General features: G+C 36.4%; 1 protein-coding gene across 4 annotated transcripts in view; it reads left to right on the forward strand.

Moving 5' to 3' along the window:
* Positions 1 to 24,829, forward strand: part of si:dkeyp-115e12.6 — a 59,039-nt gene that overhangs the window by 16,748 nt on the left and 17,462 nt on the right. For 2 of the 4 annotated variants that reach the window (XM_073922525.1, XM_001344567.10), the window contains exons 6-10: positions 64 to 328; positions 7,589 to 7,770; positions 11,634 to 11,759; positions 14,094 to 14,222; positions 20,706 to 20,828. In XM_073922525.1, coding sequence (XP_073778626.1) covers positions 64 to 328; positions 7,589 to 7,770; positions 11,634 to 11,759; positions 14,094 to 14,222; positions 20,706 to 20,828 — 825 coding nt within the window. The remainder of the gene's footprint in view (positions 1 to 63; positions 329 to 7,588; positions 7,771 to 11,633; positions 11,760 to 14,093; positions 14,223 to 20,705; positions 20,829 to 24,829) is intronic. The other 2 variants (XM_073922527.1, XM_021472747.3) reach the window with 1 other exon arrangement.

The following is a 24,829-nucleotide window of genomic DNA, read 5'->3' on the forward strand; positions in this document are numbered from 1 at the left end:
TAAGAAATGTTTTGTTTGTCCCTCTGCTTCCTGAATCACGTGTTTGTGTTCTGTCTGCTGTAGCAGCAGCTGCAGTTTGGAGACGTCCCCAAGCCCTCAGCAGGCGGGGCCTCCTCCCCGTTTCCACAGCAACCATATAAATCCCCGCCCCTCCGGCGCCACGTCCGCCAATCAGAGCCATCCACCCCCTCCTCTGTGTTTCCATGGGAACGTGATGTCTTGTGGTCCACTCCCAAAGGACGACCGACTTCCTTGGTTTCATCCAGTGAGGTCATGATCAAGAGCAGTAATTGTGGGATGGAGGACGCCCTGAGGAACGAGATCGATGGTGAGCTTAACCACTGGAGTTTCAGGAAAAAAATACAGTTTAATAGGTTATTTAGACATCCCTGAGTAAAATTAAACCATTAACCATCTGTATTAAAATCACAGAATCTTTATATTTGTATATATTGTTTTGATGTTCCTGTTACATTTTTTTTTTCTAGTTTTGTTTTCAAATATATTTTAAACAAATCATATTTTACAAACAAAAACTGACTTTTTTACTTTACCAAAAGCAAACAACGATAAAAAACCCCCTCAACATCAGAGAGATTAAATAAATAACAAAAAAATAAATAAATAAATGTAAAAAAATATATAAATAAAAAATTTAAACTTAAAGCATGCTATTAATAATTGGAAGGTAGATACACAAGGTCCCCAGTTTTATCTTAACACTGAATACTATTTTATTGTGATTGCACTAGGAAATCCAATGTGCCAATGTTGTGTAGATGGAGAGTGAAACGATTTCCAATTAAATTAAATGCTTTTTTTCCCGCCCGTTCCAGCCAGAAGTGTAAAGTATTTTTTATGATAAGCTGTATCTAGTACAGTTTCCCCTAATATCCAGATTTTATATTTCCACTTTTACTTTGATTATTTTAAATAACAATTATAACTTCATCCCTAAGTTTTACAGAATAGGTGCTTTAAAGGTAGAGCTGCTCGATTATGGAAAAAAGTCATTATCACGATTATTTCGGTCATAATTGTAGTCACGATTATTGAAAACGATTATCAGTTAAAGTCAAAATTATTCGCCTTTCTGTGAATTTTTCCATATATGAATGTTTCCCAAATTATGTTTAACAGAGGAATTTTTTACAGTATTTCCCATAATATTTTTTCTTCTATAGAAAAGCTTATTTGTTTTATTTTGGCTGTGTTTTAAAAATATGATTTGAATATAAATCAATGAATGATGCGCAACCAGTGCTGCAAAAGTTACCATACAGTACATGCTTTTAGTCATTTTCACATAGAACTGAGCTTTGCAGAGCAACAAATGTGTACAACTGGAAAGGGGGACGGTATATGAGGGAATAATTGTTTATTTTGATGAATGGTTTTTTATAATCGTTAGACGCCGAAATCGAAACCGAATTTTCGATTAATTGAACAGCCCTACTTAAAGGGCACCTATTTGACCCCTTTTCAAGATTTCAGATCTCTGTGTTTCCAGAATGTGTCTGTAAAGTTTCAGCTCAAATCTCCATTCAGATTATTTATTATACCTTTTAGAACATTAGAATCCTCCGCTCTTAACGCAATGTAGCTGTTTTTGTTACCTGTGCTTTTAATGCTAGTTCTCACCGCCCACCGTTCCTACGTGCCCGTCAGAGTGTGCCTCAATTTCCGGCTGGGTGCGTCAGATAAATAGCACAGTAAAAGACATGAAGGAAGCAGATCTCACGTAACGTTTGTGAGAAATACTACAGTAAGAACTTTCCCAATGATTATTTGATGTATTTGTTGTGGAGTTAATTCAAGCCTTTCTGCAACGATGAGTCACACACAATGTCTTTACAAAGTTCATGCACACACACAGCATGCACATTCAGCTTTGCACTGTTTTTGCATTGCAAGTGTGACAGGGTACACGTTAATATCCACTGCTGTATGGATATCAGTTATCTTAATGTACAAAATAAACCTGATTTAATGTCCACAAACCGTCATTAAAGCATCTTCTTTTATAATTGTACTGTATTGTTCTTCTATAATTGTACATGCGGTTGTGGTGATAAAGTAAAGATGATAAAATCGCTGCAATTTATTGGAAACTTGCACTGTTTTAAAAGCGTTTTAAACTTGTAAAACTCATTCTTATTCACATTTGATGTTGATTATGATCACAGTGAACTGAACAGATCTTTTAATCCTGGTTGAATATCTTTCATTCCTTTACTAAAAACTGTTTTTGTATTTATTTTTAATTTTCTCTTCTTGCTCAAAAATAAACCCCAAAATATGAGGGTTGAAAATGCTCTCTTTACTTAAAGGAATAGGTCAACCATAAATGAACTCGCCCCCCTAATTAGTTTTAAATCTGGGTCAGTTAGTTTCTTCTGTTGAACATGATAGAAGATATTTGAAGGATCTTTAGTTTTTTCCTTATATGTACCATCAACTGCCTTGTCATGAATATTCTGGTTAACAACCCAGCCATACTTCAGTAGATCATCTTTTGTGTTCTTCAGAGGAAGCAAACTCTGGTTTGCAACAAGTGGAGAGTGAATAAATGATGACAGCTTTCAATTCTGGGTGAACTGTCCCTTTAAATGCTAATCTGCTGTGTCATGTTCTCTGGGTTGAGTTACATCTCTCTTTCCAGGCTTGTTGGAATCCAAGACATTTGCTTGCCTGCTATATAATAATCATAAAAAATTAAAACAGTCCAAAGTCGCTGTTTACACAGTGTTGGCATGGCAACCACTAAGAGCAAGTTGATTGACCTCATCAGTGGTATGAGCGGATTTGTGTAGTATTTGCATGTTAAGGAAGGAGGAGATTTGTCATAGCTTCACATAGTGCTGAAAGTACACTAGATGCTATATTTGTTAAATGAATGTGTATAATAATAATAAGGTTAAAGTAAGACTAAAGTGAGGCTTTATATTTCTTGCAGCTGTGTTTGCCCATTAGCTGAGGTAAAGCTTTGTATTTGTTCACAGAATGTCAGGTTTATTTATACAGTCAGCCTGCTTATTGGGAAATGCTAGTGTCAGATTTCCAATAATGATATTCCAGTACATGAGACACAATACATGCATTGAAAAGCAGGAATGCACTGAGAAGGAAAGTTCAAAAGTTAGGGCTCAGTAAAAAAAAAAAAAAAAGTATTGTGCTCACTAAAGCTGCAGTTGATCAATCAAAAGTAAAGTAACACAATCGATTGCAATTTTTACAAAATAAATAGACAGTGATCTAAATTATTTGAGTATGTAATTTTGGAAACAAGACTGGAAATATTACTTGCAATATACACTCACTGGCCACTTTATTAGGTACACCTTACTAGTACCGGGTTATCCCATTTTGCCTTCCGAACTGCCTTATTCCTTCGTGACACAGATTCAACAAGGTACTGGAACTATTCCTCAGAGATTTTGCTCCGTATTGACATGATAGCATCACACAGTTGCTGCAGATTTGTCAGCTGCACATCCATGATGTGAATCTCCCATTCCACCACATTCCAAAGGTGTTCTATTGGATTGAGATCTGGTGCCTGTGGAGGCCATTTGAGTACAGTAAACTCATTGTCATGTTCAAAAAAACAGTCTGAGGTCAGCTTTATGACATATTGCGTTATCCTGCTGGTAGTCGCCATCAGAGGATGGGTACACTGTGGTCATAAAGGGATGGAGATGGACATTAACAATACTTGGGTAGGCTGTGGCATTAACACGATACTCGAATAGTACTAATGGGCCCAAAGTCTGCCAAGAAAACATCCCCCTGACCATTACACCACGACCAGCCTGAACCATTGATACAAGGCAGGATGGATCCATGCTTTTATTTTGTTGACGCCAAATTCTGAGTCGGCCATCTGAATGTTGCAGCAGACATCGAGACTCATCAGACCAGGCACCGTTTTTCCAATCTTCTATTCAATTTTGGTGAGCCTGTGCGAATTATAGCCTAAGTTTTTTGTTCTTAGCTGACAGTAGTGGCACCCGGTGTAGTCTTCTGCTGCTGTAGCCCATTCGCCTTAAGGTTGGACATGTTGTGCGTTAAGAGATGCTCTTTTGCATACCTCGGTTGTAACAGGTGCTTATTTGAGTTACTGTTGTCTTTCTGTCAGCTGGAACCAGTTTGGCCATTCTCCTCTGCCCTCTGTGGGCGCAAATGCCTTGTTGATGCCAGAAGTGCTGCTCACTGGATAATTTCTCTTTTTCAGACCATCCTCTGTGAACCCTTAAAATGGTTGTGCGTGAAAACCCCAGTAGATCAGCAGTTTCTGAAATACTCAGACCAGCCCGTCTGGAACCAACAACCATGCCACGTTTAAAGTCACCTTAATCACCTTTTTCCCCGTTCTGATGCTCGGTTTGAACTGCAGCAGATCGTCTTGATCATGTTTACATGCCTAAATGCAATAAGTTGCTGCCATGTGATTCGCTGATTAGAAATTTGCATTAACTTTTATTAGCATTGTACCTAATAAAGTGGCTGGTGAGTGTACATTTCTCTTGAAAAATGCTATGTTTAAGCAGGTAAAAATGTATTTTTCAGATCTAATAAATTCTAATTCAGACTAAAAATATTTAGTCTTTAAAACCTCCGCAGATATTTTGACTGTGATTGGCTGTTGTCCTTTTTTTTTTTTTTTGTCTTGACATTAGTGTTTTCTTCAGCTCTGGGTTCATTTTTAAGGCACTCCAGCCAATAGCAGAAGAGCAACTACTGGGGAGGTGGGGTTTAAGGCCTTAGCTGATTAGTTAAATTTAGATAAATAGATGCATAAAATAGATGCAATTTGACACGTTTGCGATATTGATTATATGAATATTGCACATAATAATATTGTAATATTGTTAATTTTGTGATCTATTTTGCAGCTCTAATGAAAAACATTTCATATATTACTATACAGTATATACTTTTAATCAACTAAATGCATATATTTTTACCAAGTGTTCTGTTCATATAATGTATTAACTTTTTTTTCCCCTCACTAGATCTGTTCTAAACTTCTATGTTTAGTATTTGTAGTGCATTAAGTATTTCTAAATACTAATTTCTAAACAAGAAGAGTGAATTAGACTCACTGACACATGCTGGTCTTATCTTTGGCCAGAATCGGACACAACTGTTGTAAGGTGGTTTAGCGAGAGACTGGGTGTGTGTATGTGTGTTAAGCAAGAGAGATCTGTGTGTGTGTGAGAGAGAGAGCAAGTGCGGATGGTATGAATGTTCTCCATTGTTTTGTTTTTGTGGAGTTGATGAGTCATCAATGAGGTCATCAGGGTTTGTCATTTCCACAGACAGCTCTCTACAGCTCTGCACCACAGTATTACTGATTTTGACCAGTAAACGCTTGGCTTCTGGAACAGGAATACAAACATTTCCCAAATGCAAATTCTTCAGAACCTATAAAAAAAACTCACAATGATTGACAGATCAGAATGCTTTTACAATGATCTTTTTAACACTTGCATTTAAGCATCTTCATTTTTTTAAAGTTAGCAAAGGATTTTTGCACCAGAATACTGTAATTGAATTACAGTGTAATGTAGTCAATGCAGTGTATAGTGTAAATGGTGGAATGTATACCATGTGAAGACAAAAAAGCGAAACCATTATTCTGAAATATTTAAACAAGAAAACTGCCTTGATATATATATATATTTTCTGGTAATCAGAATTTGAAGGGAATTGCACCATAATTAATGACAAAGTAAAAAAACAACAACAATTGTATAATTTTTGAAAGTAAATGAAATATGACCCTCCAATATGTCCAATTTTATTGTCTGTGAAATTCACAACGGCTGTCCGCGTCACCCAGCCACGACTCATGACACTGCTCATATTTTTGCCATGCCACAGAGCTCCATCTCAATAATTTCTTTTTAAATAACTTGTGAATGTGCACGTCTGGTGTGCGATTCTTCAAATTGGTGTTCAACGCACTTATTGCTAGTAACACACGTTTTTATAAAACCTTTCCATACACATAATCAGACCCGTACTTATTATCATCCACAAATTAAAATTGTCATCATTTACTCTCCCTTCACTTTTTCAAAATCTATTGTTGTTTTCTTCTGTTGAACACAAAAGAAAATATTTTGAAGAATGCTAGTAGCTGGCTCCCATTGACTTCTATTGTAATGTTTAATCTGACTATGGAAGTCAATGGGTGTAAGCTAGCATTCTTTAAAATACCTTTTATGGTGTTAAACAAAAGAAAAAAACTAAAGATTTAAAACCAAATGAAGGTCAGAGTGTTTGGATGAACTATCTCTTTATTATGTGTCTTTATTACAATTAAAATAATTCATTATATTCGTTATATACTAGACACTCAAAGTGCTTTATACTTTTTTGGTTGGAGTTTCCTCATCCACCACCATTGTGGAACATTCACCTGGATGATGCAACGACAGCCATATTGCACCAGACTGCACACCACACACCAGCTGATTGGTGGAGATGAGACCATTATCTTATGGGGATGTTTCAGAGGCCAGTGGGCAAATTAGTCCAGGATGCCAAGTTTTAACCCCTACTTCTTTTTTCCAAGGACGTCCTGGGATTTTTAACGACCTCAGTGAGTCAAGACCTCGGTTTAACGTCTCATCTGAAAGACGGCGCTTACTGAGTAGTATAGAGTCCCCTTCAATATACTGGGGCGTTAGGACCCACAGACCGCAGGTTGAGTGACCCCCGCTTGCCTCACTAACACCACTTCCAATAGCAACCTAGCTTTCTCATGTGGTCTCACATGGAGGTACTGACCATTTGCAGCCCTGCTTTGCTTTAGTGGGTGACCATGTGAGAAAAAAAAGACTTGTAATTATGTCATCAAATAATTCTTGCATTAAGTACACTTAGACTTAGATTATTGTCTTGTAATTATTGGGGTAAAAAACATGGCATTAAAATGTATGAGCTAAATTTAAAGCTCTATTACGCTAAGATTAAGCAATTTCATCCCATTTTGAACCTATATACAATAATTATCATATATAACAAATATTTGAAGTGTTTATTACTTGTAATATCACTCGTATGTAGGCTTAAACTGAATCTGCAACTTCCATGGATTTTTTAGCCCATCGAGTCAAATTAATTTACTTGTATGAATATAAGTTTTTATATTAATTTCAACAATTTTACTAACTAATATGCAAATGTTTGTTTGATATGTTTACAATACAGTTAGTAAAGTAATTTTCTTTATTTTTATGTAGTCTTTCATAGATTTGTGTTGTAAACTCTAAAGTTAAATGAGTAAATTGTAGTCATTATTTTTTTATGTCGTGTTTGAAGTTTTTAGTTACAATAATCCCAAAATCATTCAGCAGAAAATCACTATTCATATGTTAATTATGTTATGATGTCATTCAGAAATATTATGGTTATGCATAGCTTAGTTTCCATAAATGCACTTGTTGGATTGAGTAGAAAGCTTTATCCTGTAAATGTTTTCATATGGTACATAATACATCAAACCTTTATTTCAAACTAGCCAAAAATAACATTTGACAGTGGCACATGAATAATTGAGTGTGTCTTCCTCTTTCAGAGCTGCGTGTGCGTGTTTCAGATCTACAGCGCGAGGCACAGCTGGAGACTGAGCGCATGAAGGATGTGGAGTCTCGTCTGGCTCAGGCTAACAGAGAGATCAGCAGCAAAGAGCAGAGCCTGACGCGCACGCAAGAGCAGCTGACCCGCGCACAGACCCGCAGCACACAGGAAACTGACAGAGTAAGCTTCTCACTTAGGGCTGATTATGCTAATGAGGGAGAAATCGTCACTGATGGACGGGCCTTTCCTCTTCTGATGACGTGTAGAAAAGGGAGAATGGCATTCCAAGTGTTTCTACAGAGAATTATAAAGTGTGATCATAATTTTAATTATTTTTTTAATCAGTTTTTACCATTAGAGGCTGGCCATATTCGCACAGTGTCACCACACAACTGTGTTCGAACCCCTTATAAAAGTGATTTTAAAAATGTCCAAGATTTATACAGGGCTCGAAATTGCGACCATTTTGGTCGCATATGCGCCCGAAATTTTATCTATGCGACCTTAAAATATATTTGGGAGCATTTCTGCGAGTGCTTAAAATTGTTATGTGCGACCAGTTTTTACTGTAAAATGTTCACCACATGCGCGGATTCGGGAGAAATTCACGCAGAATGCATCTCTGCACTTGAAACGCGAAACGCAGCGCTCGGGAATGGTTTAAAACAGTTGTCATGTCAACTTGCTTCAGTAAACAAATCCAAGTCCGTAATGCGTGCCCCGCCTTCACGCTCTTCTTATTGGCCCACTGCTCTAGCAGTGAACGCGAATGATTGGTTAATATCAGCTGTCAATCACTCAGTCAGCGCTTCTGGCTTGGGATGACAGAGAGAGAGCTGCTACCGCGAAAAATTGTAAAGCGCTGAAGAGGAGAATGAAGATAACACTGACAGATTTTGTTTTAGAAACCATGACATCTAAAGTTATAAATACTGAAACATCTTAGTAGTGATCATGTGCTAAATGTTAATCCACTGTCTAAACTTTTCCTTGAGTAGAAGACTTCCTTTGGCTTCAAGTCCGCTATGTAAAGTCTGTGGGATGGAGTTTTCAGGTAACTGTTTGCCACATCTAGCACGAGAGCTTCTGTTTAATCTCTTATATAATCGCCAGATGCTGTCCGCCATGCAAGGGACAGCTATATGTCAAATTGAACACCACGTACACCATCGCGAACGGGCTTGCATTGAGTAAACTAATATCGCTACTCATAAAAATAAACCGGTATTGCTATTAACATGTATGCATATAATAAGCTACAATCTGTGTCAAAAGCATTAGTGCAATATCAGACAGCACTTGTGAGAACAGCACAGTTATACCATTAACAGATTAATTTAAGTGCGTGCAGGGTAGGTGAGCGCTCCGTGTATCTTTTGCTCACTCAGTTCTGTTATAAAAATCTATTTTCTTGTGATAACGGGATTTCGTTGAGACATATTTTCCTCACGCTTGCATTTATATATATATAATTTTTTTTGCTTGTTAGTTTGATAAGTGTTGAATTCAAATACAACAAATCTGTTTGTATAAAACGTGTAGTAACGGTGCTCATAATTGGTGGGTGTGACTAAATTTTGGCTGATGCGCCTAAATGTTTAAAGTTAGGAGCACCGGTGCTATCAAGCAAAAAGCTTAATTTCGAGCCCTGTTTATATATCCGTTGCATTCGTTTGAAAACACAGTGAACACAATTCAACATGCAGCGCTGTTTGAATGATATTTTGGCCAAAACACCCACTCATACCATCAGACTCAACTCTAATATTCATGATAATAATATTAATAATAATAGTAATAATAATGATAATAGGCAGTTTAAAATAAGGTTCAATTAGTTATCCTATTTGGTATAATTAAATAATTTTATCAATATGTTATGGTCATTAATGAACAATAGTATAGAGTGCCATTGTAATGTTTGAGGTTGGTATTTATTTATGTATTATTTATTATATATAATTCATTATTTATTCATTTTTTGAAGTCACTTAAATACCCTCACCAAGGCTGCATTTATTAAATTAAAATGCAGTCAAATAATTATTACATTTTACATTTATTTTAGTGTTATCATGATCACCAGTTTCAATGTAAACCATAGTAAACATAGTATTATCATTTTATATTTACATTATTATTAAAATGTTTGATTATCCTGATTTTGAAAACTTTCTGTAAATTCTGTGAAATAGTGATTAGCTAGTTGTGAAAGGTTACAATGTGAATGCGTGTTTATATGGACAGCTAATAAATTGTTTATATAATGGATAAATGGGTAAAGTATGCTGTATTCCTTTCATTTAAAGTGCAAATTAAATCCCAATATCAGTCACAATTAAAATATTTCAGTTGTTAGAAAACACTCTGTATGCTAGATAAGATCTAGCCTCAGACACCAGATCTTGTCAGAAAATGTCTGTTTCTCTGGGTATCCAGACAACAAGCCAGCGGAGCTGCCCAATACCCAAACCTGTTAACCAGTATTCAACTGAATAACAGTCTCCTATCAATATAGGAGTTGACCGAGAAAGCCAGAGAGGAGCAGAAGCAGGAGATGATGATAAAGAAAGAGCAGAGTTTATTGAATAATCTTCACTGCGTATGATTCAATGCTCAGACTTCGTCTGACTAGGATTAATCCAACAAGTTTTATTATACCACAAGCAACAGCAGTGGAAAATTACTGCTTGACAACATTGTCCAGAGACAATACAGACCTTGAAGTGGAGACATTCTCTTATCTCTTACTCTTGAAAACAAGTGTTGCTTGAATCCACAGTCATACGATTATAACAATATGGAAAAAATAAGTAATAATAAAGCAATAATTACAGGAAAACAATAATCAAAGTTAATCATTAACTAATGAACAATGCAATGATATAATGATAATTTTATAAATCACTAATGATCATATGATTGAATAAAGTAATTAAATGAAGAATAAATTAATTGAAACCAATAAAAAAAGCCAACAGAAATTAATGGTTGCTTTCTTGAAGCAACACACACAAAAGTTTGCTAGAAGGATTCTCAGACACTTGGTTAGATTCTTCATAGTCAAATTGCACAACCATTTTTTTTTAATAAAGCAGCTTTATGCAGTTTTGTGAAATTACAATGTAAACATGGATCTCTGTGAGGTAGTTTTCCATGTGCATGTTTATCAAACAATATCTTGAATAAGGAAGTAAAAGATACCAATAAAAAAACAAAACACAAACATGGATCCCTGCAATTTGTGCTTATTTACTTATGTTTGTATTGTTTTATTTGCCTTTTTAAGTCCTTTTAACAAAACTAGGATAATATTGAGAACCATGATAACCCATACCTTAAATCTTTTATTACTACAATGGCAAAAGTGTAAACCAGTCATTGCTCTAGTTACCAGTGTCAAGAAACCTTTATTATCAGTGCTGAAATGGTTAGACAAACCATGATCATTTATTCCCCAAAAACTCACGTGCTTTGGTGAATGGAATGGAATCTTTTTCTATTGTTTTAGTTGTATTTAATCCATGCTAGCTGAAAGAAAATTAATTTCTTTCCTTTAAGAAAATAGTTATCTTGATTAGTTGTTCATTCATAAATTAACATGTTTTAAATGAATTCTATAAAAAGGATTAATTGTTTGGTTTCTATTACATAATGGAACCAGAAAAGTTGCCAAAAGTTAACTTTATGTGGTGTATTTTGCAATTAATGCAAATGTTTATATGATATGTTTACAATTGTAAAGTAATATTTTTAATAGTCTTTTAGTAGATATATTATATGGTAAACTTGATTTGTTTACTAAACAACTGGATCTAAATGCATTTGCATTGAAAAACTTTCAAATTAATTTAACTTCAAATTAAAGTCATTACTTTTTAGTTCATGTTTTTTTTTTCAATTGTATTTAAATATTAAATTCTATTTAGTGCATGCTAATGTCAATTTCTTTCCTTCAAAATGCTACTTTTTATTTTTATGGTGGTTTATTGAAATTTTTGCAAAATGTTTGCATTGAATGTGCATTGATTGTGTGTCTGTAGGCCCAGACAGCTGAGCAGAAAGTCAAGCACCTTCAGGAGGAGCTGAAATGTCAAAGGCAGAATGCTGAAAGCAGTCGCTGCAATGCAGAGCAGCGCAGGAAAGACATGGAGAGAGAACATCAACGGGTGAGACGCCGGTGATTCAGTGTTTCCTACAGCCCCACTGCAATGGAAGAAACGCAGTAGATTAATTGGTCACTGGTTTCCTTAGGAGAATCTGGAGGCAACCAGTGGCCAATCAGATGTCTTGGTTTTAGCAAAATGGCTTTTTTTAGCCGCTTGCAAGTTATTTTAAAGCACTTCACAGGAGATGATGTGTTAGTCAGTGGTGTATAAAGTACTTGAAAAGCATACTTGAGTAAAACTACTGATATCTCACTAGACCAGTGTTTCTCAACTGGTGGGTCGCGACCCAAAAGTGGGTCATGGGAACATTTTTAGTGGGTCGCGGAGTGTGTGATTAAAAAAAAAACAACAAAAGTTTAATTTTTAACTTACTCTGCTTATATCGGACTTTTATTTTGAAATGCGCGTGCGACAACCGTAGTATTTGACATGTGAAATTTCAGTGCGAGTATGACTCCGAATATGCAAAGTGTGGATTTACATATATTGACAACAAAAAAGGCTTAAAACCCTCATTGTGTCATATGTAATGAGGTCCTCTCACAAGAGAGCATGAAACCTTCTAAATTAAAACGACATTTACAAACCAAACATCCCAGTTGCAAGGACAAACCTGGGGACTATTTTCAAAGACGACTCCAATAGCTGAGGGCATCACAAAAGTGCAGAACATCTTCATGTTCAAAACAAGTACAGGCACTCCGCGCATCTTACTGTGCTCACCGTGTAGCAAAGGCCAAGAAAGCCCACACAATAGCAGAAGAGCAAATTACTGGTGATTATTATGAAAATGGTTATAATTATTTTAATAATTTTACTTTAATTTGCTGGTTTCTGTTCAGTTCAACCTGATCATTGTTAATGTCTTATAAACAGTTCAGTTTGGTTAATGGTAACTTAACTTTTCCTTACCCTAACCACTGTTTACACTATTTGTCGTTTTTCCTTTTTAATATTTCTATATTTTGATTCATTTTGTTAAATGTCAGCAATAAAATATTGTTTATTTGTAAGTCTTGGTGATTTTCTCATAATTTATCTGTCAGTAGTTGTGTATGTTAACAAATAAATCCAAATGAATTATAATTCCTAAAATTATATTATAGTTCCTAAAACTTTGGGTCGCGGCTTGATGACCATGTAAAAATGTGGGTCCAATGGCCAAACCAGTTGAGAACCACTGCACTAGACTATGCCTTGAGTAACAGTTAGTTGCCATTTAGAATATTATTTGAGTAAATATTTTAAAGTATCTGATATTTATTGTACTTAAATACATTCATAGTAAAATGCTTAAGTAATGAAAGTAGAAGTACAAATAAATGCTGCAATTAAAATGAAAGCTTAATCTTTTTTTTAAATATGGTCTACTTAACAAAAAGTCAACAGGTATAAACTAATAAAATCTATACACCGTTTGAGCAGCAAGTTTGTGTTCAGTTTTAACTTTAGAAGCAGAAATGAAATTAAATGCATTTCTCCACTGATTACTTATATTAACAGGAACAAATTGTCTTGGAGAGTTTTTCGTGTTGTCATGAACGCGACACTCGGTTTGAAATGTGAATGAATGGAGAATGATTGACAGGCACAGCGGTGGGAAGCGCTAAACTGAACATAAATTTAAGCACTTGAATATTCATCTGTGCTTCACATTAAACTATAAAATGGCTTCAAAACATTAGAGATATAGTAGGCCTACATGACAACTTTCCAGTGCCTTATAATAGGCTATCTTCATGGCTTTTGTTGGCTTATAAATTACACAGAATATAGCGCACACGCAGGATCGGATTTGGATCGGTACCAGCTGGCCGATACCCGATCCAGCAAAAATATGCGATATCAAACCGATATCCGATGCAAGTATTGGGATCGGTGCATCCCTACTCTCCAGTTTTCATCACAGCAGCCGTTTACAACAGGAGTAACAAGTGTCGCTGTTAGTCTTATTGCTGAGTATTATCTATATAATAATTATAATCAATTGCTAGCTTCATGCATGTATGAGCTTGTTTGGTAAATAAAATGAACTGAGCGGAGCTAGTGTTAGCACTTGACTGCAAATACGCAAACTAATTTAAGTAATGCAGCAGGACCACTGCTCTGTCATTGTGATGTGCAGTCTTTGTTACTGTGGTACATGTTTGTTACTTACTATGAAATTAAACCAGAGTAAAAATATCAAATTTATTGTAGAAATGTAGTAAGGTAAAAGTGAAAGTTGCACGAAAAATAAACCACAGATATTCGCAACTGTAACAAAGTGTTATTACTGTGTTACATTACACCAGTGGTCTTAGTCCTACAATGATTGTGTTTCGTGTTGTGTAGGAGCTGGTGGAGCAGCAGAGAGAGAGGCAGGCTCTAGAGAAACAGCATCAGCAGGAGAACAACAGACTAAACCAGGAGATCCAGCAGGCCAGAACTCTTCACAACACACTGCAGGCTCAGCATGACAAGGTACCTGGACTGATGACTGCCAAATTAAGTGATTCTATTGAACTGATGCTCAGTCTTCATGTAAACAGTGTGGAGTTGTAGTAAGACTAAATGAATATTTACAGATTTTGCTCAGTGTTTTTGCTTTTTGTTTTTAGAAACTGTGCTATTACTTAGTCCAACAATTTTAGGCACCCAAAAAAGTCAAAGTATGCTTTTTATTTTTAAAATGTATGCACACAGTCAAATTCTTAGTCATTCAAATAATTCTAAAATTATGATAGCATACTCACTTCTTTAAAGTTATAAATTATAAAAATGCCCTTGTACTTCTTAAAAAATAGTTGCTGAGATTTCTTCATCCACTTTTCGCTTGTTAGCTTAGTCTTTTTTTTTCCCCCTTGATTTTTATTTATTTTTTTTTTAATAAAATTTTAAAGATTGTACTATATATATATTAGGGATGTATATATATATATTAGAGATTCCACGGTTCTCAATATAATAATGAACCATTCGGTACGACCTCCACGGTTCAATACGCGCTTGTGAATTGCGGTTTTCTCGGTTTTGCGTTTAAATAATTTATGTGCATTTTATATCTCCCCGAACTGACTGTGTGTGCCTGCAAGTCCCTGAGCTGAGATGAGCCGAAAAGACGTGATATGGGAACGGCCGCTGCTATAGTTAATACGGTGAGCGTGCGTATTAGCCTCGGTGTACATACTTGGAACTTTAAACTAGTGCACAGTTGGCAACTTGTCATAACTTTTCCATGCAACAGAAATGCGGCTTAGGGAAGGCTTTACGATTAATTAACTGTGACGAATTAAAGCGCAGTTAATAGTGAAATCAGCTAAACGTTGCATCCCTATTAATGATTACAGTGCATTGTACTAAAGGCATTTTCTACAAAACATATCCAAATGTCTTCGGCTATCCGCACCACTCGCTTATGTTACCTCTCGCTCTGCGCAGCCTCTGCAGCTCATACTGAATTGAACAGATGACCTTCACTTCATAACTATAGCGGTCGTTTTTCGACTGAACTAAATTTATTTTTATGTCTTGGTCACACTATTTGGAGGGCCAGAACTAATTGCCTTTGGGGCCGGGTTTGGTCAGCGGGCCGCCAATTGAATAGCCCTGGACCACAGTCTCGCATTTTTTCAGCACCAAGATAATTAAGATGGTTTATTCATGTTTCCTTAAGTACAAATATGTTTATTTGAAATCGACAATTTATCTTTATTAACTTCACATGTATGTTTTTTTCAAGATGTTATGCGTTCCCCAGTTTGTACATGGGCTACCAGCAGCTGTGAGATTTCAATTTTTTATACAATACTCTAGGAACTAGTGTACTTTTCTTGGCTTTTAAGTAAAACAAATTGATTATTGTAATAAATCGTTTTTATTTGTTTTCTCCTTAACCTCTTACGGTTCCTATTGCCTATAGAATAAAAAAACAAAACAAAACAAAAAAAATGCCATGAGAACCGAACCGAACCAAAAACCGTGTTAATAAACCGAGGTATGTATTGAACCATGAGCTAACTGTATTGTTGCATCCCTAAATATATATATATATATATATATATATATATATATATATATATATATATATATATATATATAGATAAGAATGAATGTAGCGGTAACCATGCTGGTGGTTAGCGCGCCGACATATGGTGCGGTAGCACTTCAGGGCATCCTGAGTTTAAATCCCGGCTCAAGGACATTTCCCATAATAAAGGCAAAAAGGCAAAAAAAAAAATCTTGTCAGTGAACTTGAAGCCAAAAAAAGTAAACAAATAAAAAATTGTTCATTAATCGTAACCGAGGTAAAATGTTCAATTAATCGAGATATTGAGGGCTAAATCGCCCAGCCCTACTCAAATACCCACTAGTTTCAGAGTAACCAACTAGATTAGTGTTTAGACAACCACCTCTTGTCTCTACTCACTTCTCTGTTTTCTTAAATGTAGCTACTTTTTATTTGTAGTTTGCGGAAACAACATTTTTCCAGAAGGCTAAAAACAGCCTTAAACTATCTTCTGCTTTCTGTCCTTTTCCTCTGTCTCTTTCTCTCTCTATTTTCTCTGACTCTTGTGCTTTGTCTCATGGGAGCTCCAGGCCGGCTGTCCGCTGGTTAATGCACTAATGTCACCTCTGTCTCTGTGTCTCATGCTCCCACTGCTCATGTTTTCTCACACACTGCTGTTCCCTCTTTCTCTTTCTGTTTTTCCTCATCAGAGGACACTAAAGCGAAGGTCAGTGTCGCAATCTCTGTGTGATGTCTGTTTTAAACTCATAGCATGGTTTTTTCAGAAATGCCTTGGTCCTCCGGAGACGTGAGTACTAGGAGATGTGTAGATGAACCAGGGGTAGTTACATGTCACTTTTATGTATAGTTCACTGATTAATGCAGTTTTAGTGTTGAAGGAAAACGCTCTGTTTTACTGCTTGTGTAGAATTAGTCATTATTTTATAGTGTTTATAAGATACTGAGTATTGTAATAAGAGTTGTGAAGTAAATACTGAGATCCTTAGAGGTCTCCATCCTGGGGGGACACAAACTAATGTTACATGATCATTTAAAGGGATAGTTCACACCAAAAATCCAAATTCAATCACCATTTACTCTCTCTCTCTCAAGTGGTTACAAACCTTTATGAGTTGCCTTTTTCCGTTGAACACAAAATATAATAATACAAAGACAAATGTAGGGGAGTAAACGTTGACAGATTTTTCAGTTTTGGGTGAACTATGCCTTTAAGGTTAATAAAGTGTGCTGTTTAACCCTCAAGCATACTAGAGGACATTTTTGGGCAAAAATATTTAATATATATTTAATTCATTCATTTTCGTTTCAGCTTAGTTTCTTTATTAATCAGGGGTTGCCACATCGGACTGAACTGCCAACTTACGTCTTTCCAGCTGGAAACCATCACTGGGAAACATTCCCATTCACACACTTACACACTACGGCCAATATTAGCTTACTCAGTTCACCCACACAGGGCTCGAAATTAACCTTTTTGCTTGGTAGCACCGGTGCTCCTAACTTTAAAAATTTAGGCGCATCAGCCAAAATGTAGTCGCACCACCAATTATGAGCACCGTTACTACAAGTTTTATACAAGCAGATTTATTGTATTTGAAATCAACACTAATCAAACTAACAAGCAAAAAATAATAATAATATAAATATGCACGCGTGAGGAAAATATGTCTCAACGAAATCCCGTGATCACAAGAAAATTGATTTTTATAAAATAACTGAGTGACCAAAGCATACACGGAGCGCTCACCGGCCCTGCACGCACTGCTTGAATGAATCTGTTAACGGTATAACTCTGCTGTTCTCACAAGTGCTGTCGGATATTGCACTGATGCTTTTGACACATATTGTACCTTATTATATGCATACTTCATGTTAATAGCCATACCGGCCTTTTCATGAGTAGCGATATTAATTTACTCAGTGTAAGCCCGTTTGCGATGGTGTACGTGATGTTAAATTTGACATATAGCTGCTCTCGTGCTAGATGTGGCAAACAGTTACCTGAAAACTCCATCCCACGGACTTTTTATAGCGGACTTGAAGCCATCAGAAGTCTTCTACTCTTGGAAAAGTGTAGATGGTGGATTAACATTCAGCACATGATCACCAGTAAGATGTGTCATTATTTGTAACTAGATGGTTTCTAAAACTAAATCTGTCCGCGTTATCTTCAATTTCATCTTTAGCGCTTTAGTTTTCCGCGGTAGTAGCTCTCTGTCATCCGAAGCCAGAAGGCGCTGACTGAGTGATTGAACGCGAATGATTGGTTAATATCAGATGTCAGTGTTAGAGCAGTGGGCCAATAAGAAGAGCGCAAAGCCGGGGCAAGCATTACGGACTTGGCTTTGTTTACTGCAGCAAGATGACATGACAACAGTTTTAAACCATTCCTGAGCTCTGCGTTTCCCATTCCAAGTGCAGACAAAAAGCTTAGAGATGCATTCCGCGTGAATGTCTCCCGAATCCGCGCATGTGGTGAACATTTTGCAGTAAAAACTGGTCGCACACAACAATTTTAAGCACTCGCAGAAATGCTCCCAAATATATTTTAAGGTCGCATAGATAAAATTTCGGTCGCATATGCGACCAAAATGGTCGCAATTTCGAGCCCTGCCCACAGCACATGTCTTTGGACTTGTGGGGGAAGCCGGAGCGGAACACGGGAACACGGGGAGAACATGCAAACTCCACAACTGAGGGTCGAACCAGCAACCTTCTTGCTGTGAGGCGACAGCACTACCCACTGCGCCACCTTCTGCCCTTAATATATATTTATTGAATAGTTTTCTTAATCTTAGCAGACTTTTTCTAAGTTTGCCATCTGAACTCAGTATATCGTTTTAGCATCGATATCACAACGTGCGCCTTCACAATAGTCACATCACAGGATCTGCAATGTTGAGTCTGAATCATAGTTGACCTCACTGCTACGTTTAACCATAATAGAGTGAAAGTTTACCATTTAGCTTTAAGTGTTTTTCAGGCCAGTGACCAAGCATTTCAAGAGTTTAAAATATTTGGACACAAATGATGATGTAACAAAGATTAATTATATTTAATTATTTATACGATTTATGTAATGTACATTTTTTTTACCTAAATTTTTATTTCTTTATCCTAGTCTAAATATCTAATTTTTTAAAGTGAAAGAGTTTTACACACTCCTATTGACAGAAAATTTGGCTTGTTTTCAGGGAAGTTTTTTAGATATCTGGACTAGAATTGAGAAAAAGCAAAGTAATAAAGCATTTTTTTGCATTGTGATTATTTATTGTGATTATATATTTCTCTACCTAGATACTGTTAGACTTTCCAGAAAACTGTCAAATAAAGCTATTCAAACATCTTCCAAGCTGTATTCACATCCCATTATTTATTGTAGAAATATAAAATATTGCAATATCAGATTTTTCCAATATCGTGCAGCCCTATTCTGAACACACCCAAAATAGGAAGGAAATTTTTTAACCATAAGAAATGAATAGATTATTATTTTTTGTCTAATAAAAATCAATAAATCCAACATAGTGCAGATCAAACGTATATCTGTACTGAAAAACATGATTTTCTTAAAGGGGTTTTGTCTTGTTTCTAGTCCAAATATGTAAAAATCTAAGCCTTCTGTAGACAAGCAAAAATATAGTTTTGTTTTCAGAAATAATAAGTCAAAATTAAGCAAAGTTTTTCCTTAAAACAAGAAAAATAATCTTCCAATGTGATGAGCAAAATAAACTAGCTCTCTGCGACTCTCACATGGTCGCCTACTAAAGCTAAGCAGAGAACCCCGCCAAGTTTGCCCACTGGCCTACTAACCATCCCCATATCAATTGGCTTCATCACCTTGTCTGCTCTCCACCAATCAGCTGCTGTGTGGTGTGCGGTCTGGTGCGATATGGCTGCTGTCATGTCATCCAAGTGGATGCTGCACACTGGTGGTTGATGTGGAGATTCCTCCCAAAAGTGTCTAGAAAAGCGCTATATACATGCAAGGAATTATTATTATTATTATTATTATTTTGCTTACACCATTGGCCATAATTTTGCTTATTTCAGAAAAACATTTTTAAAAAATTGCAGTTTAAATTATGGTTAGAGCTCAAAACACTCAACAGTGTGCACACAGTCATAAGTCCAACTTTATAATTTGTCCTATAGGAAATGAATTGGGAATGCTAAAATAACAACATGTTCAAAGCTCAAACATTTACACTTTCTGTCTTACATACACACAGCCCCAACAAACACACAGATCCCCCAAAAAACTATTGCCAATTATTTTGTATTGTCATTTTTTATGTTTTGTGATTCTTATACAATCATAAGTAAAAGATTTCATCAGTCAACCAATTTGTAGTGTTTAGATGTCTGAACTTGCTGGAATGATTTTTGTCTTAAAAGATAAATATTAAAGAAGCATAAAATATGCCTATTTTACATATTTGGGTGAAAAAAAGTGTTTAAAAATCTGAAAATGTCATTGGATATAACATTTGATTTAAAAAAGGTTATGATCACACTTGAATAGCAAGAATATACAGGGCTTCAAAATGTAATGTGCTTGAGGGTTAATATGTTTGACATAATTTTTAATCTGTTTTTATTTCTCTGTTTAAGTGTGCACAGACACATTTCAAATGTGTGGTTTGCATGAGTGTCTGATTTCCATGAGTAAGCCTTTGGATTCAAATCTTCAAGTGTTGCATGGTGTGCACATCATCTGGTCGAACTGCAAAACAAGAGAAGGAAGATTTGCATTTTTACATTCCATGAATAAATCTCTCCATTTGTTTGTCATAGTTCTTATAACATGGGTTTGTGTGACATCCTGCATGAAACTAATGACATGATTCCATCCTCCACAAACAGGACATGATGAAGATCTGGCTATTTCCCTTTGAACAGCCCGTAATCCTCTGCTCGCTGTCTTTGTCTCTCAGGTGTGTTTGCAGAAGCAGAGTTTGGAGCGAGATCTGGAGGATGTGAAAGGGAAACTGAAGAACACTGAGGCTGACCTGAAAGAAAGTCAGAAGAGAGAGGCACAAACTGAGGCAAAACTCACGGTACAACAGCACGCACAATCACAATTACCTGAGACACTTAAACTGAGGCTACGTCCAGATAAAAACAATGCTTTTTTTTGTGATTCTAAAAGTTTCACATCCAATACATGTATTGTTTCAAGAATTTAAATAGATTTAAACTTAAAGGGGACCTATTATGCAAAAATCACTTTTATAAGGGGTTTAAACGGTTGTGTGGCGACTGTGTGTGAATATATCCAGGCTCTAATGGAAAAAATAAATGAATTATAGTCACACTTCATGAAAACAGTCTACAGAAACATGTCTTAAATCTAAAAATCCAAAATTTAGGCCTTAAAAAGTCTTTAATTTACTGAAATATTGTGTTGTTGGTTTTAAATCTTTTTCAAACTGGTCTTAAATTTCCTTTGTTCATGTATTGCTATCAAATCTGGCCAAAACCCAAACAATCACCAACAATCATCTCAATAAATCTTTAAGCTTTTTATTTAAAAAGGTCAATTTTAACTCTATTTATCAATGGTTTCATTATTTTCCTTACAGCAACATTTGTTTGAACGTTCTCCATGTGTTTACTGCTGTGGACACCGACTTAGACAGGCTGTTGTGCATAGATTTAGTTTATTATAGTTTTAAAAACTTTTGTTCATTTTTAAATGATTTTAAAGAAAGTTTATGTTGAATACAAGTAGAGCTTGCTTGTTTTTACACAATATTTAAAATATCTAGCTACGAAGTCAAATCTAAAATATTTAGTTTTTTTAATTAATAATGTATTGTTGTTTTAATAAATTACTTTTTTTTGATAGGGCAAATAAAAAGCTTTTCCATCTGGGCCATTTGAAAAAGTCCTTAGCCTTTTTAGCCCTTTATGGGTCTAAAATTTTATTTATAATTGTCCTAAAAGTCTTAAATTTAACTTTATAGACATTCTCCCTTTGTACATGTCATCAGAGGGGGAAAGTCCTGCCCATTGGTCCTTCATTAGCATAGACAGCCCTGAGTGAGAAGCAGCCGTCCACTATTGTAAATGTGTAAAGATTTCAAATGCACCTCCAAAAGCACAGTCCCATCCCATCCTCTAGTTCTATAGTTCCCAAACTTTACTAACTTGCGGCTCTCTGCATTATCAAATTCACCTACAATTTGTGACAATTTGGTAACTATTCAGACATAACACTGTTTACTGTCTTTATTGGATAAACTTGCCAACTATTTGTCATTTTTATTTTTAAATACTCCATTTTGTGGGAATCTCGCACTTCATTCTAAGCACCCGCAACCTGCACAAACATGAGTCTCTTACAACCTGCACCATTGTGCATATATGCTGCAGCATTCACCCATCAAATCTTGCATCAAGTTTTGGGAATTCAAATCTCAGCAGAGCCAAGCAGTCAAAACCGGCAGAGCACAGAAACAGGAGCACTGGACCTATTGATAGCCATCTATTCAGCTTAGTTTGTAACCAATAAGCAACACTCAAATAGTCCATGTGTAGTAACAGTTTATTATTTATTTCCTGTTTTTTATTATACATCATATTATGATTAGACATTTTTGTATATTAACAAGGATATTTTTATATTACAATGATTTGATGGGTGATATGTAGGCCCACACGGAATCTGCGCACAGAATTCCGCAGATTTTCCGCAGAATTCCACAGATTTCTGCAGTTTTTTAGCCCATTATAAATTCTGTTTATTTACTTGAGTAAATGTTTAAATTTATTTAGTTTTTATTCAGTAATTTATTACTTTTTATTTAATATATTAAAATGTAACTTATGATACTCCGCTGGATACTCCCAAAATAATTCCGCAGAAATTCGCAGATTTTTACCAAAATTCTCCGCAAAAATAGCAAAAATTGTCCGCAGATTCCGTCTGGCCCTAGTGATATGCCACAGCCATATCACCCTGCAGCCCAAGACCGGTTACTCACTGAAGCTAAGCAGGGCTGAGCCTGGTCAGTACCTGGATGGGAGACCGCTAGGGAACACTAGGTTGCTGTTGAAAGTGGTATTAGTGAGGCCAGTAGGGGGCGCTCAACCTGTGGTCTGTGTGAGGTCAATGCCCCAGTATAGTGAAGGGGACACTACACTGTCAGTGGGCGCCATCTTTTTGATGAGACGTTAAACCGAGGTCCTTAATCTCTGTGGTCATTAAAAATCCCATAGCACTTCTCGTAAAGAGCAAGGGTGTAACCCCGGTGTCCTGGCCAAAGTCCCTTAATCGGCCCTTACGATCATGGCCTTCCAATCATCCCCTTCCACCGAATTGGCTCTATCACTGTCTCTCCACTCCACCAATAGCTGGTGTGTGGTGAGCGCATTGGCACCCTTGACCTGTGGCTGCCGTCGCATCATCTAAGTGGATGCTACACACTGGGGGTGGTGTAAAGAGACTCCCCTCAAGATTGTGAAGCGCTTTGGGTGTACGGCCATACACAATAAATGCGCTATATGAATACACATTACATTACATTATTTTTAACAACTGGTGGCCCGCCTGCAATACGGCCATGGCCCTCAGGTTAAAATAAAAAAAAACACTGGTCTAGTTTATACAGCATTAGCAAGGTTTTTTTAATTTTTTTTTATAATAGTGCTAATAAACTTAGCAACTCTGTAATCCATCATTGTTGTTGTTGCTGGCTGTTATATGCATGGTTCTTCTTCTAGTCTAGTCTAATAAAAGTAGCATTTTGCCTATCTACATAGTTGCACAAGGGGTGGCATTTTGACATTTTTCCACTTTGTAATCGGTTATCCAAAAAAATTGTTTAAACACTGACAATGCTAGTGTTGTGTGGACGAAATGCCAAAATGATATTATATTGGTGCAGCACTGCGGTCAACACATTTAGATCAGTTCAGAACTTTATCTGTATTTCAAATAAATGGTGTTCTTTTGAACGTTCATCCAATAATTCCTTAAAGGGCCATGAAACCCCCTCGTTTCAGCAGGGTGTTTTCACACCTCTACTTTGGAAAAAGTCAGAAAAGTGGGCGTGTCCAGCTCTGTTTAGGGGGGAGTGTCGGAGGAACTAAAGTGGGAGGGTGTGGGAGTGTCTATTTGGGCACGCGCGAGTTTCAGAGTCAAAATACACACAAACACACGGGAGAAAGTGACTGTGTTTACATGGACATCTGTAGTCGAATTATTTGCCAAATTATTAAATGTTGGACTTTAACTGCAGTTTGGCTCTTTCATTGAGGGAATTCATTCATGCTCCTCGTGACAAACGAGATATTTGATTCGAGGAACTGCTCTAAGCGTGTATTTTTCACTCAATGTTTGATACCGCACGGCGAATGAGAGAAAAAAAACCTCCGCATTTCCCGGAAACTTAGATGCACACGGCAGGTAGCGTCAGAAAGCCGAGTGTGTTATTCCGGTCACAAAAAAAGTTTGGTTGTGGTATTAACATCTTTACACTCGGTGCAATAGTTAGTTTGATACGAACAAACTGAATAAAGAAAGAGCACTGGTCGCTCACTTACCAAATCTGTAGAGACAGGACAATCACCAGCAACTAGAGCCGCGTCTTTATGAATAGAAGACTACAAGCGAATCCAGATCTCAGCATTTGCAGATGAGAACAGCTCTCAGGTAAACAATGTGCCTCCTTAGACACGTAAGTTATTATTGTCGCGCGTCTCGTACACTGTTAATCCACGTGACTCCAGCTGAGCTCTCAAAGAGAGAAAATGAAAACAAAACTTAACGGCAACAAACTATAAAAGCAACACTTCACGCTTGTTTTGCCAACACAACATGGCGTCTCTGTCGTCTCACTGTGACATTATTGAATATTAATGAAGTTGCACAATAGAGCGCGCTGATTGGTTTGAACCAAGCCTTACTCATGCATTAATGCATCACACTGTAAGACGTGATAAGACTCACTCTGGCACAAACGTCCAGTCTGCACGCTGGAATACACGCTATTATGTCATGACCGTGACGCAGCTTCAAAAATTCGTTTCAAACCGGAAGTACGAATTTACTTGA

The sequence above is a fragment of the Danio rerio genome, chromosome 14, assembly GCF_049306965.1.
Source record: "Danio rerio strain Tuebingen ecotype United States chromosome 14, GRCz12tu, whole genome shotgun sequence".
NCBI classification, from domain to species: Eukaryota; Metazoa; Chordata; class Actinopteri; order Cypriniformes; family Danionidae; genus Danio; species Danio rerio.